The sequence below is a fragment of the Serinus canaria genome, chromosome 7 (assembly GCF_022539315.1).
Source record: "Serinus canaria isolate serCan28SL12 chromosome 7, serCan2020, whole genome shotgun sequence".
In the NCBI taxonomy this organism is placed as follows: Eukaryota; Metazoa; Chordata; class Aves; order Passeriformes; family Fringillidae; genus Serinus; species Serinus canaria.
Window position 1 is genome coordinate 25668159 of NC_066321.1, and position 18086 is coordinate 25686244.

Sequence of the window (18086 nt, forward strand, 5' to 3'; positions counted from 1 at the left end):
AGATGCCAAAGCTTTCACAAATATAATCTATTGACTCTACATTTAAAAAAAAAAAAAGTCTTCAACAAATAACCACTTGTAATTGCTGCTGCTAGCAATTTAGCTTTTATTTTCCCCTAAAAAAATTTATTACTTTCTCTCAAAAAGCTTTTATTTTTTCCTGTGAAGTTACAGCCAGATCTTCAGTGTTTGCCTCTGTACTTCTCTACAGTGACTCTTCATCTTAATGCTAATTTAATTAGCAAATAGCAGAGCAGGGAACTCTGGTTGATGTTTTAGCCTTTCAGGTGAGCTGCAGTTCCATGGAACTGAGAGCAGCCTCAGGGCTCTGTTTCTTTCTGGTATAAGGACCAGAGCTCTCAAGACCATAAATGTGGCCCACAGGCATAAGGCCCAGGTATAATTTTCCCATAGCTACAACTGCTATACAAATACTAACCTGAGACCTAAAATCCTCTTTACTCCATCTATCCATCACGGTACTTATGCTGAAAGTACATCCAAGAATATGACCTGCCTCAATAATGTGTGTTATAATATTCTCAGCCTTTATAATTTAACTTTTAGAGTTAGGGCACAAATAAAAAGAAGAGGAAAGGCTGACAGAATTAACAGGGAATCCAAGTAAACGAAAACTGTATTGGTGTTCATGCCGATCAACCTTAGGTGATAAAGGACCTTAAGTTTGCCTTGGGGAGAGGAGTCTCTACAGTGTCACCTATAACAGAGTAACAGCTTTTAGTACTTACTGCATCCTGTAAGAGTAAAGCCCAAGCAATTAAACTTTAGACAACTGTGTCACAAGATGCCAAGGAGAAAAGCTTGGGCCCTCCATTTCTGAGTATACCCTGAAGAGGGCTAAAATATCTTCTATTCCACAAATCAGACTGAGCTGCAAATCAAAACTTTGTAGTACTTATGTGGAGAGATAGAATGTAAGAAAATAAAGACAGTGCAGAAGGCAGTGTCACACCTGAGAAGCTGCAGCTGTACTAATCACCAAAGATTAGGAACAGGCCTGCCCTTAATAGGCCACAGCTGTGTCCAATAAGATAAGTGCTACAAAAGAGTGGGTTAGCTGGTTGGGAAGGGAGATGGAGTTGTTGGTTGCGAAGAAGAAGGAGTCAGTGCTGTGAGGAGCTGCCCATAGGAAATCACTGCGAAGGTAAGAGAGCTTTGAAACATGATGACAACATGCTTAGGTATCTATGAAGTCAATGCCATTGTAATGCCTTCCCATCTTCAGCCCCCTTTGTAGCTCTTTGTAAGAGCCCCTTTGTCTGGCTTCCTTAATAGGACCTATATCCAGCAGGACAGCATGTTTCTGGCAGTAATATGCCACTGAAATACTGTGACTTACATTTGTGTGATTATTTTGTGTCATATCTAATATCCACCTGTCTATACAGACCTTCTTATCTGATAGATCACATTTTGCCTACCATGGCTACTCTGCCAGAGCCCGTGGCCAGGCATCACTGCCCTCTCCCGGGCAGAGCTGGGCAGGAATGCCAAGCCTGGCTCGCAAAGCTCTGCGCTGCAAGCAAGCCTGCTTTGCCTCAGGCACTGGAGCAGTATGATGGTCCATTTGTTGTTGCCCTGACACTTAAAGTAACCTCACCATTACAGTGACAGCTGAGCTTCTTCTGAAGGAGTAAGGATTAGCTGAAATATAACTAAACAGATTAGAGGTGGGGCTCACTATGATTGGAGGTCCACATGTAAAGAATTCTGAATGATGAAATGGATGTAATGTGAATTAAAATTTGTTCCAATTATGGAAAGTTATTTTAGCTAATATATTTAAGCTAGGCCAGTTCACGTGTGGCTGCGTTTCAGCCTTCAAAGACCCTAAATTCTGGTTGCTAATGTGCTGTCAACTGCACTGCTACAGTGACAGATCCCTAATGAAGAACAAGGAGGAGATGGTAAAAGAGTCAGTCAATATGTTTCATGATGTTACCTTGTGTTTTCAAGTCTCCTCCTTGAGTGTTTTGAAGAATTTTGCTTGGACTACTACTTTGTGTATCTATGTACACACAAGTGCTCCCGGTGTTACAGGTCCTGTGTATTCATAGGGATATGAGAGATAACTTATTTCCTCAGAGGAAGTTGGGAAGGTAAATCCAGTCACAGCAGGGAGGTGCTCAGATGTAGAAGAAATTGCAGCTACAGCACTTCAACGTCTGAGTGTCTCTAAAAGCCATGTGTAATTTCCTAAGCAGATACGTTCAGCCCTTCTAATTTTGCCAGTGATGGAAAAAGGTGCATTATAGTCATCAACAGCACTTTCCTTTCCATCTGTGTTTCCTCAAGAATTGTGCAAGGTATCATGATTCATTCTGACTGCTCAAGCCATGAGCTCCCTCTAGCATCAAAAAGGATTAATGCAGTTGGTACCTTTGTCATCCTAAAGGAACAGAGAGCAAATATAAGGAAATATCAGTAAGATGAAGGAAGTCTGACCCTTTTCTTCTTTTTTGGACAGAAAAAACCAAAATAAACCAACAAAACAAAATCCTTTAGCTATGTGCACATAACTAGCTTAAACACTGTCAGCCTAAGAATGATGACTCACAGCACAGGAAAAGGCAGGGGCTTAGTTTACACCCTAATCCATGGAATACAGGTACAGATTGTGCAAGTCCACTCTGCTTATTAGCTTTCACAGGAGACCAATATAAACCATCATCACCAAGATGATGGTTCTGGCCTTGGAGCTGTGTTCATTCTTTAGATGAGCTTTGTCACCAGAAAAGAAATAAAAAGAGAAAACAGAATGAACTTGGATAATAAGTGGGTGAAATGATCCTTTAGAATACCTCAGACCACAATATTCCCAGTTGGCCATTTAGAGATTTTCTAGTCTGTCCTTCCATTATATAGCTTTGGGAGCAAAACAGGATTGTTTCAGTGGTGTTGGAGCTCCCCTTCCCCAGGAGTACCTATTGAGTAAATCATGTGAGTGAGAAAGGAATCTTTGGGCTATGGTTTAAATCTTCCAAAGTGTGTTGGCAAGTTTCCTTTCCCAGAGCCAGGGAAAGAAGAAGCCATGTAGCCAACATCTTTTTTATATAGCTTTGGGAGCAAAACAGGATTGTTTCAGTGGTGTTGGAGCTCCCCTTCCCCAGGAGTACCTATTGAGTAAATCATGTGAGTGAGAAAGGAATCTTTGGGCTATGGTTTAAATCTTCCAAAGCGTGTTGGCAAGTTTCCTTTCCCAGAGCCAGGGAAAGAAGAAGCCATGTAGCCAACATCTTTTTTGGTTGCATTTGGGAGTGGTTGTGGAGGTGACAAGCACAAACATGCTAAAGCCTCTATGTCTGCTCCACAGACTACCGAATTTCTGTTGTGCCTGGGGCACAGGAAGCCTCTCTCTATGGCACAGCAATTCTCTCAAAACACAGAGAGAGCAAAGAATGTCAGAGTGAGGCAAAACTCCTGACAAGATAGGAAAGGTCAAATGGATTTGCTGCTACAGACAGTTGCTGGTGAAAGCTGCAAGCCAAACTGGTACATAGAAGTAACACCAACCTTTATACCAGTGCTCAGTAGTTTAGAGAGCTCCTTCTCCTGTGCTCAGAAGAAAGCCACAACTCTAGTCCAGGCAGGCATTGCAGATTTCAGTTGTTTGTGACATTCCCAGTGACTCTGCACCAGTGTCTGCTGTCCTGTCTTTGACATCCAAGTCAAGTTCATATACATCACATGTCCATCAGGCCTACCAATATTCCAGAAAGATCAAGAACCTAATTTAACTCCCTATGAGGCTTCAGTTTTGAAGAAGCTGTTAATGCAAGAAGGATCTTTCTCTGTGTTAAATCCAAACTGGTCCAGGCTTTCTGGGATGATCACAGACTTCATTCAAGGTTGCAAGATGCAGAATAAGTAGCACTGGAAGTCCAGGAACCTCTCCTTTCTCCCTTCATACAGTCTGAGATGCTTTAACTTTATGCACTTGTGTTGAGGCCAGAGAGTCCCAGTGACCCACACACAAAACATGTGCTGTGGCTTTTCTTAGGAAAAGAAGAGCATTGTGTAAGCAGGGACACTGCAGCCTCTGCCATACCCCCCTACTGCCAGGGCAGGGGAACAGACTCAAAGGGTGAGTGGAAAACCAGGTCAGGCCAGGCTGAGGTAACCACACATCTCCCAGTGCTGATACTCCAGAGGTGGTGCCTGATGATGCTGGTAATTGCTTAGAGCTCATCTACATTTAGAACTTTGGCACTGCCTCTCCCTTCAGTGCTACTTTTTCTGATGTCTTACATGCATCAGAAAAAGTAGCACTGAAGGGAGAGGCAGTGCCAAAGTTCTAAATGTAGCTCCTGTCTGATTGCATGGGCCACCCCACTGCAACCCCTCCCTCTCCACCTGTCTGCAGAACAAAGCAATGCCTGGACACTGGCTGACAGAAGCTGAACATGAATTTTTCACGTTAGCCGGAGAAAGCAGAGTCACTAATAATTCACAAACCATCCAGACCCTTCCCAAGAGTTTGAGTTCACAATTCACTGAAGACTGTCATTGATTACAGCTGCTAGTGATTTTATTACATTTCTTAATTTTCAATATCTAATTAGAATAAACCCTCTAATTCTTCTATAATGCCAGCTTGAAAACAGCTTGGAGACTGTATTCTCTAATCAAAGGTAAAAAAAAAAAATCAAATTTCTGACTATGGAATTATAATGTAGGCTTCAGTGACTGCTCAGCACAGAAGCAGCAATACATGGTAACAACCATGCTAAATGTTTAAAATTCTTTTAACACACAAGCAAATGACCTAACACTTTAGAAAATAAGATTTTTTTAAATCATGGCCTTTGTCAAACTACTGTACATTATACAGTTTCTGAGGTTCTTGCCTTATTGAGCTGCCACATGGAAAAAAGCTCTTTGTTTTTCATAGGATGAGTGAAAGCAGCTTTCTGCCAAGTTGTTTGTAGGAGTTACTATTAACAAATTATTACAGTTACATGTGTACATGTACTGCATGAGGCTGCACATACACCTCCTAAACTATACCTCCTAAATTTGCCCTCTCTTGATGTGTACAGAGAAGCCTGCTGCAGAAAGAACTGGCCAGCTACAAGAACTCCTACTAGTGTTTGTTGTCTGAGCAGGGTGCACTTAGCCAGCATTCATCTCTTCTCACAACCTGTTGGCCTAAATGGCACCATCCCTCCCAAAGGTAAGAACCAGGGAAAGGACAGCCTGGGATAGAAAATACTCTTTCCAAACAGTCTGAAGGAGGACTGGGAAAATATCCTCTCACTTCCAGTGCTACAGAAGTAGCTGGGTGACTTAGTGGAGTTCAACCAGATGCCATCACCAAGCTCTCACCTCTGCTATCTCTTGCAGTGCTGCACGTTAATTCCCCTAGAAATCTTTTGATCTGACATGGTAACACCAGAAGAAAAGCAGGGCTCACATCCATCTTCTGTTTCATTCCTTGTTCTCTCATCTGCTGGATATAGAGATGGTGGCTGTTTCCCCTGCCCACACTATTACCAAGCTGTAATATTAATAGCACTACCTGATTCAGATCCTAGGAAACTTTCCAAATAAGCTTAACATTTTTTCTTTTGTTACCAGACAATGCTACAGAGAGAGGAAAAAAAAAAACCAAACAAACCCAACAATTTTTCACTCCTCAAATATCTCAAGACACTCACCTGTGTAAAAATTTTAAATACACCAGCTGTTGCCTCCGTTTCTAGGTTTAAACAGAACATTTATCATGGACTCTCATCTCTTTAACATCTCAGCAGCAAGCCACTGAAAAATGAACACGAAGTATTCCAGGCATCTCAGCAGGCAGCATCACTGCCTCACACCATGCTATCCTTGGCTACCATGCTGGTCAAACTTCTCTGGAAACCTTGTTCATCTTTGTAACATTATGCCCAAAAAGTGGTGTTTCTCTGAGTGCAGAGCTGGCTCCAGTGTCTCTTCTTTTTTGGAAAGAAAATGGAAATTCTGGGCATTCAAAATTAAATACAAACCCGGTTTCTCTACTTGAAACCATTTGAACTGCAGTCAGGAATCTACAGATAATTTCAAAATAATAACTTCATTGCTAAAAACTCCTGACAGCTCTCAAAGAAATGGGAATTCATCAACTCTGAAACACAGACAAAAAGAGCAAATACAGCTTGTGAAGTCTCTCTCAAATATCTCCTGATAATTATCAAGAATATGCAACTTCTACTATTTGTTAGAAAATATATGAAATATCATATTTTGCCATTAATTACTTGTGTCTTATGCTCTAAGTATTAACTATTAACTTATTTTAACTTTCTCTACACAAGAGATCAGATAAAACAGACCCTACAATGCATACATAAAGGAATGAACACCAAACAAAAGCCTGGAAAAGCCAACAGAAACCAAAACCACCACAGACTGGCATTTTAGAAAGTGCTTTATTTCCCAGTTCTTTCTGCAATGGCTCATAAACATTATTTTTGTTTGCAAGATCAGAATAAACATCAGTGTACCACCAAAGGTATTAGCCTGTAGTTAATCTCTGGAAGATCTTACCTTACTAATGTTAATTTTGCTGGCTGCCTTTATGGTACATTTTGTTAGCACCTGTCCCCAGTGAAATGTTTTCCATTTATGCAGATATTAGCTAATCTCACTAGCAATCTGTCATTTTGCAAAGGAGTTCAGAAGTCTGAAATAAGAGGAATGGAGACACTTTTGTTCATAGATTAAACTAGATGAATAGAAACATTTCACTATGAAAACATCAATCTTTTTACAATTGCAACTGATGAACCCTAGGTCATAGCTCCTGAAGATGCTAGATTTGGTTCCAGAGTAGTCTGTCTTTTTTTTTAAGATGTTAAATTCACTTTGCCTGATCCAAGGAAAAATCTCAAGTTTATGGAATACTTCAGCACAAAATAATTTTGGCAGCTCTAGAACATGGACAATCATGGACTTTTCCAGAGAAGGTGGTGGCTAAAAAAAAAATGAAGAATTCCTTTCCCTTTTATAAAACTTAAAAAGAGAATATGTATTACATCTATGGCCCTGATATGGCCAGAAAAGCCTAACAAATAAATTATACACCAAATAAACAGTAAGACAATAATCAATAGTGAGTGATACAATTGGAAGAAAATACAATGACAGTACAGTTCTTTCCAAAGCTCATCTAATTCATTATCAAATAAGTTATTTTCATCCAACTGTTCATAAACACTTTTATGAACAACTAACAATTCACCATATTCCCTTAACAGAGACTCTTCCCTTTGTAGTGAAATGTGAAGAGAGAGGATGAGAAGATTAATTTAGCTAATGTTAGGAAGCTATCCATCAATTTTATATTCCAGTGCCCCCATTATAAAGCAGTAAGTGTGTCATGTCACCCAGTACCCTACCTAGCTACCCCTGGTGTCCAGTGCCAGGTATTTTCCAAAGGTGGTATAAGAACTTACATATAAAACTTACCCTCTAAAGGAAGTTTCCTTCCTAATCAGGAAAATAATCTCTGGAAAGCACAAGAATATAAATCTCATTGCCAAACTCTGCTTATTTCTTTTCCCAAAGTTAACAGCACTTTCACCAAAGATGCCACTCACCACAAACTTTGCCCCATTCTGAAGCACTGTTAGACACAACACTAGGAAGGGTGCCACACCCTTAGTACCTGTAAGAACAGTTTACTAAAGTAGATAAAGTAGAATCTACTGCTGCAGCATCCTCTCCTCAGAATGACTCTCTCATGCTCCAACCTGTAAAAATATGTCTGGTATTGTTTTCCAGCTGAAATGTAAGGGATTAGACATGTTCCTGAGTTAATGCTCCACCTGAGATCTACTCTATGGAAGTTAGTATGCTGAACTTGAAAGGCCTAAGCAGAATACATCCAGAAATGCATTTGCTGATTCAGAGAAGGTACCCTACTTCCTTCACACAAAATGAATTCTTAAAAATAAAAATTTGATTACTTAAAAAATAAAGGCAGTAGTGACTTGCAGTGATCAAAGAGACATCAGGATTTTCCACCACAACTTGCATCCAGATGTAAATTTCAATATTTGAATCAATATGAGGAAAGCTAATTTATTGCCAATTAAAATGGATTAAATCACTGAGAAACAAAAGCAAATCAAAACAGCACATTCCCTTCCTGTTGCTCTCTTTCCTCAGACTCAACTTCACACTTTGAACCCCCAGCTTCTCTGTCTCCCCTTGTCCAAGGCAGCACAAGGCAAAGAGAAATGTGGGCATTGCAGTCTGCAACAGCTCCTTTCTGTTGCTCCATCATGGTCCTCTCCACAGGCAGCAGTCCTTCAGCAGAAACCTGTTCTGGCATGGCTCCTCTCCATGGACTGCAGTTCCTTCAGGAAAATCTGCACCTGCTCTGGCATGTAATCCTCTGTGGTCTGCAGGGAACACACCTGCTTCTGAAGCAATTCCTCCCTCTCCTTCTCTCGATGCTGAGAGGACTTTCACCTCCTTCCTCACTCCTCTCTGCCATGCAGCATTTTCCCTTCCTTACAGACACCTCCACAGAGGTGCCCCAGCTTCACTGATATGCTCAGCTGTGTCCTGTGCTGGGTCCATCGCAGAGCTGCCTGGAACCAGCTGTGTCCTGCACAGGGCCACCTGCTCCAGGGCACCTGAACTCAACAGAGAAGCACAAACTCCAAGCTGAACATTAAGAACTTCCTGGCCATCTCCTCTGCTCTCTCTCAAGTTGTGCCCGAGGAGTCATTTGTGGGGACACAGTGGGGCAGACCCACAGACTGATCTGGACTCTCAGCAATAACTTTGTACTGATAAGGTGCTGGTGCACAAAGTGCAAGACACTGCTGTCATCAGCACAGCTCTGCATTTGTGCTGACCTGTGTGGAGATGCTGGTGCAGGAGCAGAACCTGTAGCAGGTGCTTCCTCTAAGGACTTCTGGACTGAAGGGGGCAGTGGAGCTCACCCTGTATTTCCCATTCCTTAAGCAAAATGCAGATATCTTACATCTCAATCTAAGAAATCCAACTCCAGCACAATAAAGCAAAAACAGAACCCCAAAATGTGGGAAACTAGGGATAGAGAATTTTTTTAAAATGAGAAATTTGTTTCTGTGCATCTCTGGGTATGAGAAAGAGGTAACAGGAGAAAGGCAGAAAAGTGGAAAATCAGAACATGTTAAAACGATTTCCCCACTCCTGGAAAGCAATGAGTACAGTGGTAGGAGGCAACAAAAAACATGGCTAGGCCAGTGAGAGGTAATTTTATGGCTTATATTATGTGCAAAGTTAGAGATGCACTAGCACCTGACATGAAAAACCTGTACGGCCAAGAAATTATTGTGAGGATATTGATTTTAAACCAGTAAAGCCCTCTTTCCACAGATCATCAGTTCTCAGTAGAAGTCAGGTCAAGAAGGTTCCCACTTCCTCCATCTCCTTCCATGTACAGAACACCTCAGATGTGATAACAGCTTTGTCAACAGCCAAAACCATGGAGTTATCAGACCAGTTTGCTTTCAGAAGATAACCAGCACACTGAAGATAAAAGCAAAATACACAATTACCATTCTTTTATTAGATGTGAGCTCAGAGCATAAATAGTAACAAAATCAACAATTTAAAAGCAGTATATTAAAAAACATTTACCATCCAAAGTGAGCCATTTCAGCCATAAGAAATTGCAATCTTCAGCTGTAACTTTGAGAGCTTTCTACCTCCTGCAGGGAGTTTTTTGCAAACTTGTCTTCCTCTTCTGTTCTCTGCTCTGGTCTCTTGAGTTATCTGGAGTACTCTCAGACGTAAGTGATCCTGAGAAAACAGCAAATGAACTAAGAGATAGAAGTGGAAGACAAGGGCGAAACACCTGCACACTTCTGACAACTAAAGTGTCCTCTGTTAGAAAAAAAATTTCCAATTCTCTCTCACAATTCATTTTAGCTTTAAAAGAAACAGCTTTGCAAAAAAGATAAATTTATGTAACTTAACAGTGACCTGACAAAGCAAACCTGAACTTAAATCTAGAATAGATTTTTAGGCCCAACTTGTGATTAATTTGCAGAAGCATTGTTAAACTGTAAGCTGGCTGTGGGGAGAAATTGAGATTTGTTTTCTTCTTACTGCTGACCAGTGTTTTCAAGGAACATATTTAAGAAAAAGTATTGTGTAAGGGCAATGCTATGTAAAGAGCAAGAATGTCTACTCTCCACGATATTCTTCAGTTGCTTATTCCTTCTACCAGCTCCTATTTCTAAATTAAGGACACTTGAGGGTGATTGTTCTAGACACTCCCAACTCTCTGTACATTTTCCACCAAGTTTTCATACACAGAGGCTTCATAATCCCTTAAGATGGAAAGCAGAATTCCATGAGCCATCCTTCAAGCGATGAATATCAGCAGCTTTACATCAGGCAGAAACACAAATGCTGCTGATCTTGGGAGCTGGGAGATTTTATTTCTGCACAACAAGCACTGCAGAACATAGGGGTATGGCCTCAGAATTTGTCCCTAACTCAGACAGAGCTCAGATTAAGATCAAACTCACAACAGAAGGCTCTCAGTTCACGAGACCTATTTTTGACACCACTGGTATCAATAAACCAATGCAAATTCCATACACAAAGAAAGTTTGCCACATCTAGAACTGATGTGACAGATGTTAATCAACAAAAGGTGGCTGGCAGATATTGTTAGTGACATGCCTGCTGTCAAGTGACCAGGTAGATCATGTATATGAAAAAGTGCCCTCGTGTGATGGGATAGCTCTTAACTATGGATTCTGGTGATGCAAGACACTGAACACAGCACAGATGGAAGATCACCTACAGAGGAAGAAAAGTGCCAAACCTTTCAGGCTCTGAGCATGGTGCTTTTGAGGGGTAGTTTGGAATGCTTCATCTTCTGGATAAAAAGAAAAATAAAGTGAAAAGGCTTTGGTTATTTCGGGTTATTAAAGGGTTAGAAATATACAACATTATTAAGTTAAAGCTTACTCTGTAAAAAGTGTATATCTGAAAGGACTCTGGATAAAAGCTCTCTGTTGTTTCTTTATAAAACAAGCTTTCATTTACTTTAATAAAATCCACAGAGACAATAAGAAGATCAAGGAGATGCCACTGACCTACAGTTTCAGGACAACATGCAAACATGGCAATGTATGAATGAGTATTCATTAACATTTTGGGAACACACCATAAAAACACTGAGATCTGTCCAAACACTAGGCATTTTGTTGAGTAGACCAGAGAGAGTCAGCAATAATACTAATATTCTGAAAAGGAAGATTTACTTTTATTCTGTATTGGAAAATCCTCTTCCTCCCACCAAAGAAAGTGCATTACATAGAAGTAATGTCATCAAACTTTAATCTCCTCTGTTTCATTCCTGCAGGTCCTCTCATAAGATCTTACACACCTTCATGCTCTCCATGTTCCTTGAAGGCTTGTAGAGCTTCTTGAGTGGGCAAGCAGAAAGAAGAGCTATGTCAGCACCAAGACAAGCACTGTTTGTCAAGGCTGCTTTCAGGACTAGCACAGAAATTGTTAGTCTGGCACAAGGACACTGGCACTGAACTCCCTCTCTCACTGATCTGCCAACACACACCTCTCTGCTTCTGGCTCTCCTACTGCCACTTGATTACCACACCCAACTATGTGGTAAATAGTATCTACAGACAGAAACTGTTCTCCAAAGAGCAGAAATATTCCTATGATCTTTCCTGGAGCCACTGAACTGTCAACAGCAGACCAAGGGAGAGTGTTGAAATGTTTACAGTATTTTAGTGGGAGCTTATGCTGTATTGACACTGTCCTGCTATAGAAATCCAGACAAATTAGACAAATGTCCAAATGGCAGATCCAATAGTAGGTAAGCTTTTGCTCTCTAGCTCCTTCCTAGTGAAGACCCAGAAATCAACTCTTATGAAAGCACTATACTACAAACAGATTTTCATGATGAACCATATCAATCCCTGTTAGAAAAAAGATCAGGAAGAGTGAGAAATTTAATTTGCTTAGAACAGCATGCTCTTGTTTAAACAGGCAGAATGTCATTAACAGAAGCCAGTTCATGCCAAATGACCAACTGAGCCACACTGCAGAGAGTGAAGGATGGCTGTAGTAAAAACATGGATTCCAATTACCCACATTAAAAGATCTGATTACATGTGCCCTAAAATATCTGCATCATTTAATCACAGATAAGTGTAATTAAATTGGTATTAAAGAACTATGTGCAAACAACTATAGTCATGTCTCCATTTTATTTTCAGGTACATACATCTATATATGTATGTGTATGTATTTTAAAACTACTAATTATCCAAAGGTAACTTGTGTAAGGGGCTATTATATACATGCTTTTTGCAAGGTTTCTTTTATCTATCAGAGGCTAACAGATTACTGATGAGAATTACTCCCACAGATCCTATTTTCCTGTCAGAGAAGACTCCTTAGGACAAGGACACTCTTAGTAAAGCTTTCCATGCTTTTAAAACCCCTTCTGTACATGATCATGATGGGGTCCTAGTTGACAAACATGTACCAGTAGTTTGTATGATACAGCAGTACTATTTATTGAAGACTCTCCAGAAAACACTTCAAATCCCTTCAGAAAATAAACATGCCATTTGTCATGTGCATCAGAAATGGAATGGGATACTGAGATGTAAGAGCTTATACAGGAAAAAAAAAACCATGCACACACACTCCTGTTATTTGCTCTCCCCTCCTTTCCCCCCCAAATCATACCTTAGCTGCTGCTGTTGGATAGGCCAGCTGGATAGCTTCTGACCTAAAAAATTAACACCACCTGTTTTACACAAGGCTTGTTTCATTCATTAATGAGGTGCATTGTTTTGGGGAGAAGATAATTGTTACTGATGGGATAGGCTCTGAAGTCTATTCCTACGAGAGCTTTGTTCAGAAAGGCAAGGCAGATCAAAGATGATTTTCTCATCAGAGATCCATAAAGAGCAGTAACTTTCCCCAGCACCATCCTCAGCTGTATCACTCCCTCTATCCCTAATGGAACAGATTCTTTCTATCTAAACATCTGAGAACCTATCTGCTTGAATAGGCTTAAGGGAGAAAATTGCACTTTTGCCAACAGACAGACTACCTAACAGGCATCTACTATCCACAGCCAGAATCAGGAGTTCAAGTGGTATGAAAGAGGCCAGCCCTAACAGCTGGCAGAACCCATCCTTTCCTCCTTGTTTTATCAATCTTTTCAGTTGCTGTGAATGTAAATGGTCTGTGAAACAGGGCTCCTTTATACTCATCCCACTAATGAGGATAAACACCTATGCGAGCAAGTAAAAAACCTTAATGCCATTTAAAGGAACTTATGATTGTGGGGAAGGAGGGAGAAAAACTGATAGGGCAAAGCTCACCAGTGTTTACCTGTGCAGTGAACTCAGCAGCTCCTTCAGCAGTCCAACAGTGAAGCACTGAGAATTGGAGGGCATGGGATTTCTGTGGAGGCCTTAATAAGTGTGAAGAAAGAGACATTTGGGCAGATACTGAGCTGCAGTCAGTGGGATGAGAAAAGCAGCAGGTTAATTCAGTTAGAAAGAAAAGGTTTGTTTTCCTTGGTAACAGGTAAAGAAAAAGAGTCTACAGCCCTGGGCTGAAGAGGTGTTTCTTCTTCATATCAGAAGCTAAGAATGGGCACCTCAGACTATGAGGAGTCATTTATCTGCCTCTGGTCCTCACCAAAACTCAAGCAGCTTTTCTGTTTTTAAGGGCAGGGCAGGTTTCCCTTCTCTTCATACCTTTAAATTCCTACCATGAACTCACACTATCCACTACTGGCATAGAGAGGACTATGGATAGACTCAGGAACTGCATTGAGCCGTTGGGCTCTCAACCCCAAAACCCCCCAGGCACAGCCCCCATCAGCCATCCCACAGCAAGATCCTTGCTTTTCAGGAACTTCTTCCACCTGAAGAAGTTTTTCCACCTGAAGCTTCTCCCTGAAGCTGTCTTACTTGTATTCCATCATCCCTAAAATCCACTGCCCTGAAAGAGCTCTTGCATTTCTCCCCACGAGCTCCCATAGCCACAAAGTAGACCAGTACTTTAAAAGGACAAGTAGTTTACATTTGAATAGGAATATTATACATTAAGTTACTATAGAAAAAAATACACATACATACACAGACATTTGTGCCTATAAATTTTGTGGAAACTGCAATAATTTTGTACCACAAAAAGCACTCATTACCAGTGCTGGTTTCCATCCAAGAGGCCTCCAGCCTTGAATGAGAGCTAGAAATGTGTGTCTTTTTACACCTTCTCTACATTCTACCAAGAGGTTATCTTTGCATGAACATACAGAAGCACATCTCTTCTGGTAAAGCAACCAATCACTCTTACAGACAACCGACAACAAGGATAACTGGAGAGTCAGTTGTTCATTTACAGTACTGTTGAAGGTCAGGAATTGTAGGTTTTCAAAATAAGTGCTTGCACACAACAACCACAAGAAAAAGTAAACATCTGCAATTCCAGCACAAAGTAATAACCAAGTACTTTGTATAACCAAGCTACATAGATTACTCTGGAAAATCAGCCTTGAGTATTCTATTGAAACAACTTTAACCATTACACGTGGCAGCATTTACTTCTGATTTTTTTCAGATACATAACAGTCTTCTCTGTCAAATATAGGTGGATATCAGTGAACAAAGGCATTAAATCAAATATAGAGACTGGACATGAAGGAGAGTTCATATTCCTCCTCCAGCAAAATGCACAAAGCAAATGTAAAACACACTTTGAAAAAGAATTATTACATTAAATTAAAATAAACAATACAGTAATAAACTGAAATATGTATCTGGAAGATACATAGATACAAAGATACAAAGAACTGAAATTCTGTGAAAATGAAGAAAACTGAAGACAAAAATATGAGTATTGACTCAAGAATAATTTAAAATAAATTTTCCAATAAACAATAATAACAGAATTGCAAGTCTAATCCTCAGCTTTTAAAAACAACTAACTCTTTATTGCTTCTTTAAAATCTTCCAACTTTTTCCTCTATTGTTTTCAGAGTACCATGCAAATCAGGATAGAATGCAAGATTAATTTCAGAACCTGCAATTCAAGATGGACTAAAAGAGTGTTTTCTCCAGCTGTGAGCACTAGATCAAAACCAGAAATACCATCAGAAATACTGTGCAGCACAGGATGAGACTGTGGAAAGAACTGTGCAAAAACCAGAACTGTTAATGAGGGAACTAAGCAAGAACTGATGGAAATATAACTTGACTTTCCTTAAGCTTTGACTCCAATCACAAATGTATTGTCTGCTTTGAAGAGAACTAAAATGGAAATAACCTCTTGCTGGTAATCTTCAGCTGTAATGAATTCTTTTGAAAAGAAGGATTCTCAACAATGAGGAAAAATTCTCAAAAAAAGAGCAATATAGGGAAAGAGAATATAGGTTGGAATGCAATAGTTTAAATGTAAAGAAAAGCTGGCCATGATGGAATGATTGAACACAGCAGCATGGAAGGAGGTACCCATCCTGGTATGCAGTTTTGAGCTGGATAAGAGAAAGGGACTGCTGACTGAGTGCTCCAGAACTAACACTGCAGCAGACAACATCCATCTCGGAGATATTTTGACAATTAACAAAACAACCTACCAAAAAAACAACCAACAAACAAATAAAGCAAGATTAGAAACCCCAACCAAATAAATAAATAAATGTAACAGGAGAATCTTGTGTGATTTTTCCTTCCCAGGAATGAGTAAACCTACTATAAAACAAGTCAGTGTAGATACTAAATACTGGAGGCTCCAAAAAAAAAGAGATTTTTTTAATGCACTTGCATGGTAAAATACAGGCTCTTATTTAATAAAAGCATAACCCTGTTGGAAAATTCTAATGGGACCTAACCCAGAAAAATTAGCTTTAAACAAAAAGTGTTTACAATGTTAGTTAACCTCAGAGAAGTTAATATATGTTAAGACTAAGATATAGCACCTAACAGATTTTGCACATAAAGCCATTTGGAACTCAAGTTTAATCTAAAGCTTTTGAAAGTTTTAGCTTTAAATACTCAAAATAAAATGAAAAATTAATTTTAAATGGCCACTGTTTAGGAGATGTTTGTGAATGCTTGAATGTAAGGTAAAGTAACAATTCAAAATGTTAATATTTTGGTTCATATAATATTCACAACACTTTCTTCTCTACATAAATGAACTAATAATTTTCCAAGGGTTCTTTGTTTGTTTTCAAGTCTGAAAAAGAGAGAAGCCCTCACACTCAATTCTTCCACAGCATGCAGAAAAAACCCCTATTTTATGATCTCAACTACTTAGCAGGAACTAATAACAGAAAGGCTCCTATTGCTGTATACAAACTACTCTGAATGTTGCTCCAGGAATTCAACATCTGAAGCAAACAATGCAATTGCTTAACTTGATGTCTATGTTGTTATCAGTTTCACTTCATTTATGACTTTAAATTGATTCCAAGTTATTTGTAGGCGTGATTTTTTTTTTCTAAATGTCTGTCACACATTACACAGCTTGTCACTTACTATGGCTTTAACTCAAATATTACTAAACCTTAATTTTTATCACATTCAATTTTCTAAAGATTCCTGGTAATTATTTTCATTGTATGGACCACGTAAGTCTTAGAATATGTCACTTTTGAAAGAGATTAGTTTATTTTCTGAATGTTGTGGTGACAGCATACTTGGACATATTGCTTTGATTACTTCCTTTGTTTTCTTGGGCTTCTCTTTGTTAGGAATGTGTCCACAAGCCCTACATACCAAACAACAGCAGCTTAAATCACATTTGTCTGAGCTGATAGCTTCAAGTGCACAAAGCAAGAGGTAGATAAGCTGAAATGGCAGCATCAATCATTTTCCATGAGAAAGACTCCTACATTTAGTTGTTATGACCAACTGCAATTACAGTACCACTGCAAAGGAAGGCTGCATGCATCAATGAACCTCATTATAAAGCCAGAACTGAAGTTCAAAGATGTCAAGTCAAAAACATTCACTGTTACAATTCACACACTTTTCTTTATCATACAACCTTAGGTTCACCTGGAAACCTCACCTTTCTCCTCTCCTTGATCTTCACACCATTAACATTATGATCAGGTCAAAGCTGCATTTTCTTAAGCATCCATGTCCTTTATCACTTTGAAGTTTAGCATCCTGGACCTTCCTTTTGTCACAAAACCATTGCCATACTGATCCACTTTGCTGTTGGGATTCTGTGATCTTGGGGCTGACAGATTCTATGGTCTCTGCAGTACAATAAAAGTCAAGGGTCTCAAGCAGAAAATGTGAACTCAGCATTGTGATCCACATTCTAAAGCTAAGGAATTAAATTGTGGAAGACCTTCAGAAACAATGAACAAAATGGGCCATTTGGATAGAATCCAAATTACTCAAAACTTGAAACAGAAGAGAGGGGTGGTGTTCCACGGGGCAACGGAATGACCTGGAGTTGGCAGTGAGCCCCATCAGTCAAACCAAAACAGCTTTCTGTCAGAAGTACTCTAAAATATGCTTAGTCTGAATGTCATACACAACTAAAAAAGAATGGCAGTACTTTGAGAGCACCTGCCTTTCCTTCCAAGCCATTTCGAGTTCTCCAATTTGAAAATCTTTCCAGGCTTCACAGGTGAAGGCGAAGAACTACGGTGAGGAACTGAGGCAGTCTCTGGTTTTATCTGTTTCCACAGACAATGCTTTTTCTCTTGGTTCTTGTTTAACTTGACTCACACAAGTAACAACATCCTCTGTATTTTCTTCAGCTTAAAAACAAAACAAAAATCAAACATTGAAGTTCAAACTCCATTGACAATGCTTCAGCCCCAATAACTGTGCATTTAAAAGAAAAATATTTCAGGAACTCAAACTAATAGTTAAGGAATATATGAAGTTTACTGCTTTATAGCTTAATAGCCAGTTATGTCAGTTACGTCTACTGTGCTCTAAATCATTGCAAGATGACACAAATTTACTCCAGTAAGGCTCCCCTCAAGTTACAATATTTAAACCAATTTATATTTAAAAAAAAAAAAGTTTGGAGATATTAAATCCCATTCA

At 39.5% G+C, this 18086-nt stretch overlaps 1 protein-coding gene across 24 annotated transcripts in view; it reads right to left on the reverse strand.

Moving 5' to 3' along the window:
* Positions 1-7681: 7681 nt before the first annotated feature.
* CARF (calcium responsive transcription factor) overlaps positions 7682-18086 on the reverse strand; it is a 33196-nt gene continuing 22791 nt past the window's right edge. For 6 of the 24 annotated variants that reach the window (XM_050976821.1, XM_050976833.1, XM_050976820.1 and 3 more), the window contains 3 exons: positions 10838-17791; positions 9640-9801; positions 7682-9528 (listed from right to left, as the gene is read on the reverse strand). In XM_050976821.1, the coding sequence (XP_050832778.1) occupies positions 17673-17791 (119 nt within the window). In that variant the 3' untranslated portion in view covers positions 7682-9528; positions 9640-9801; positions 10838-17672. The remainder of the gene's footprint in view (positions 9529-9639; positions 9802-10837; positions 17792-18086) is intronic. The other 18 variants (XM_050976831.1, XM_050976832.1, XM_050976830.1 and 15 more) reach the window with 18 other exon arrangements.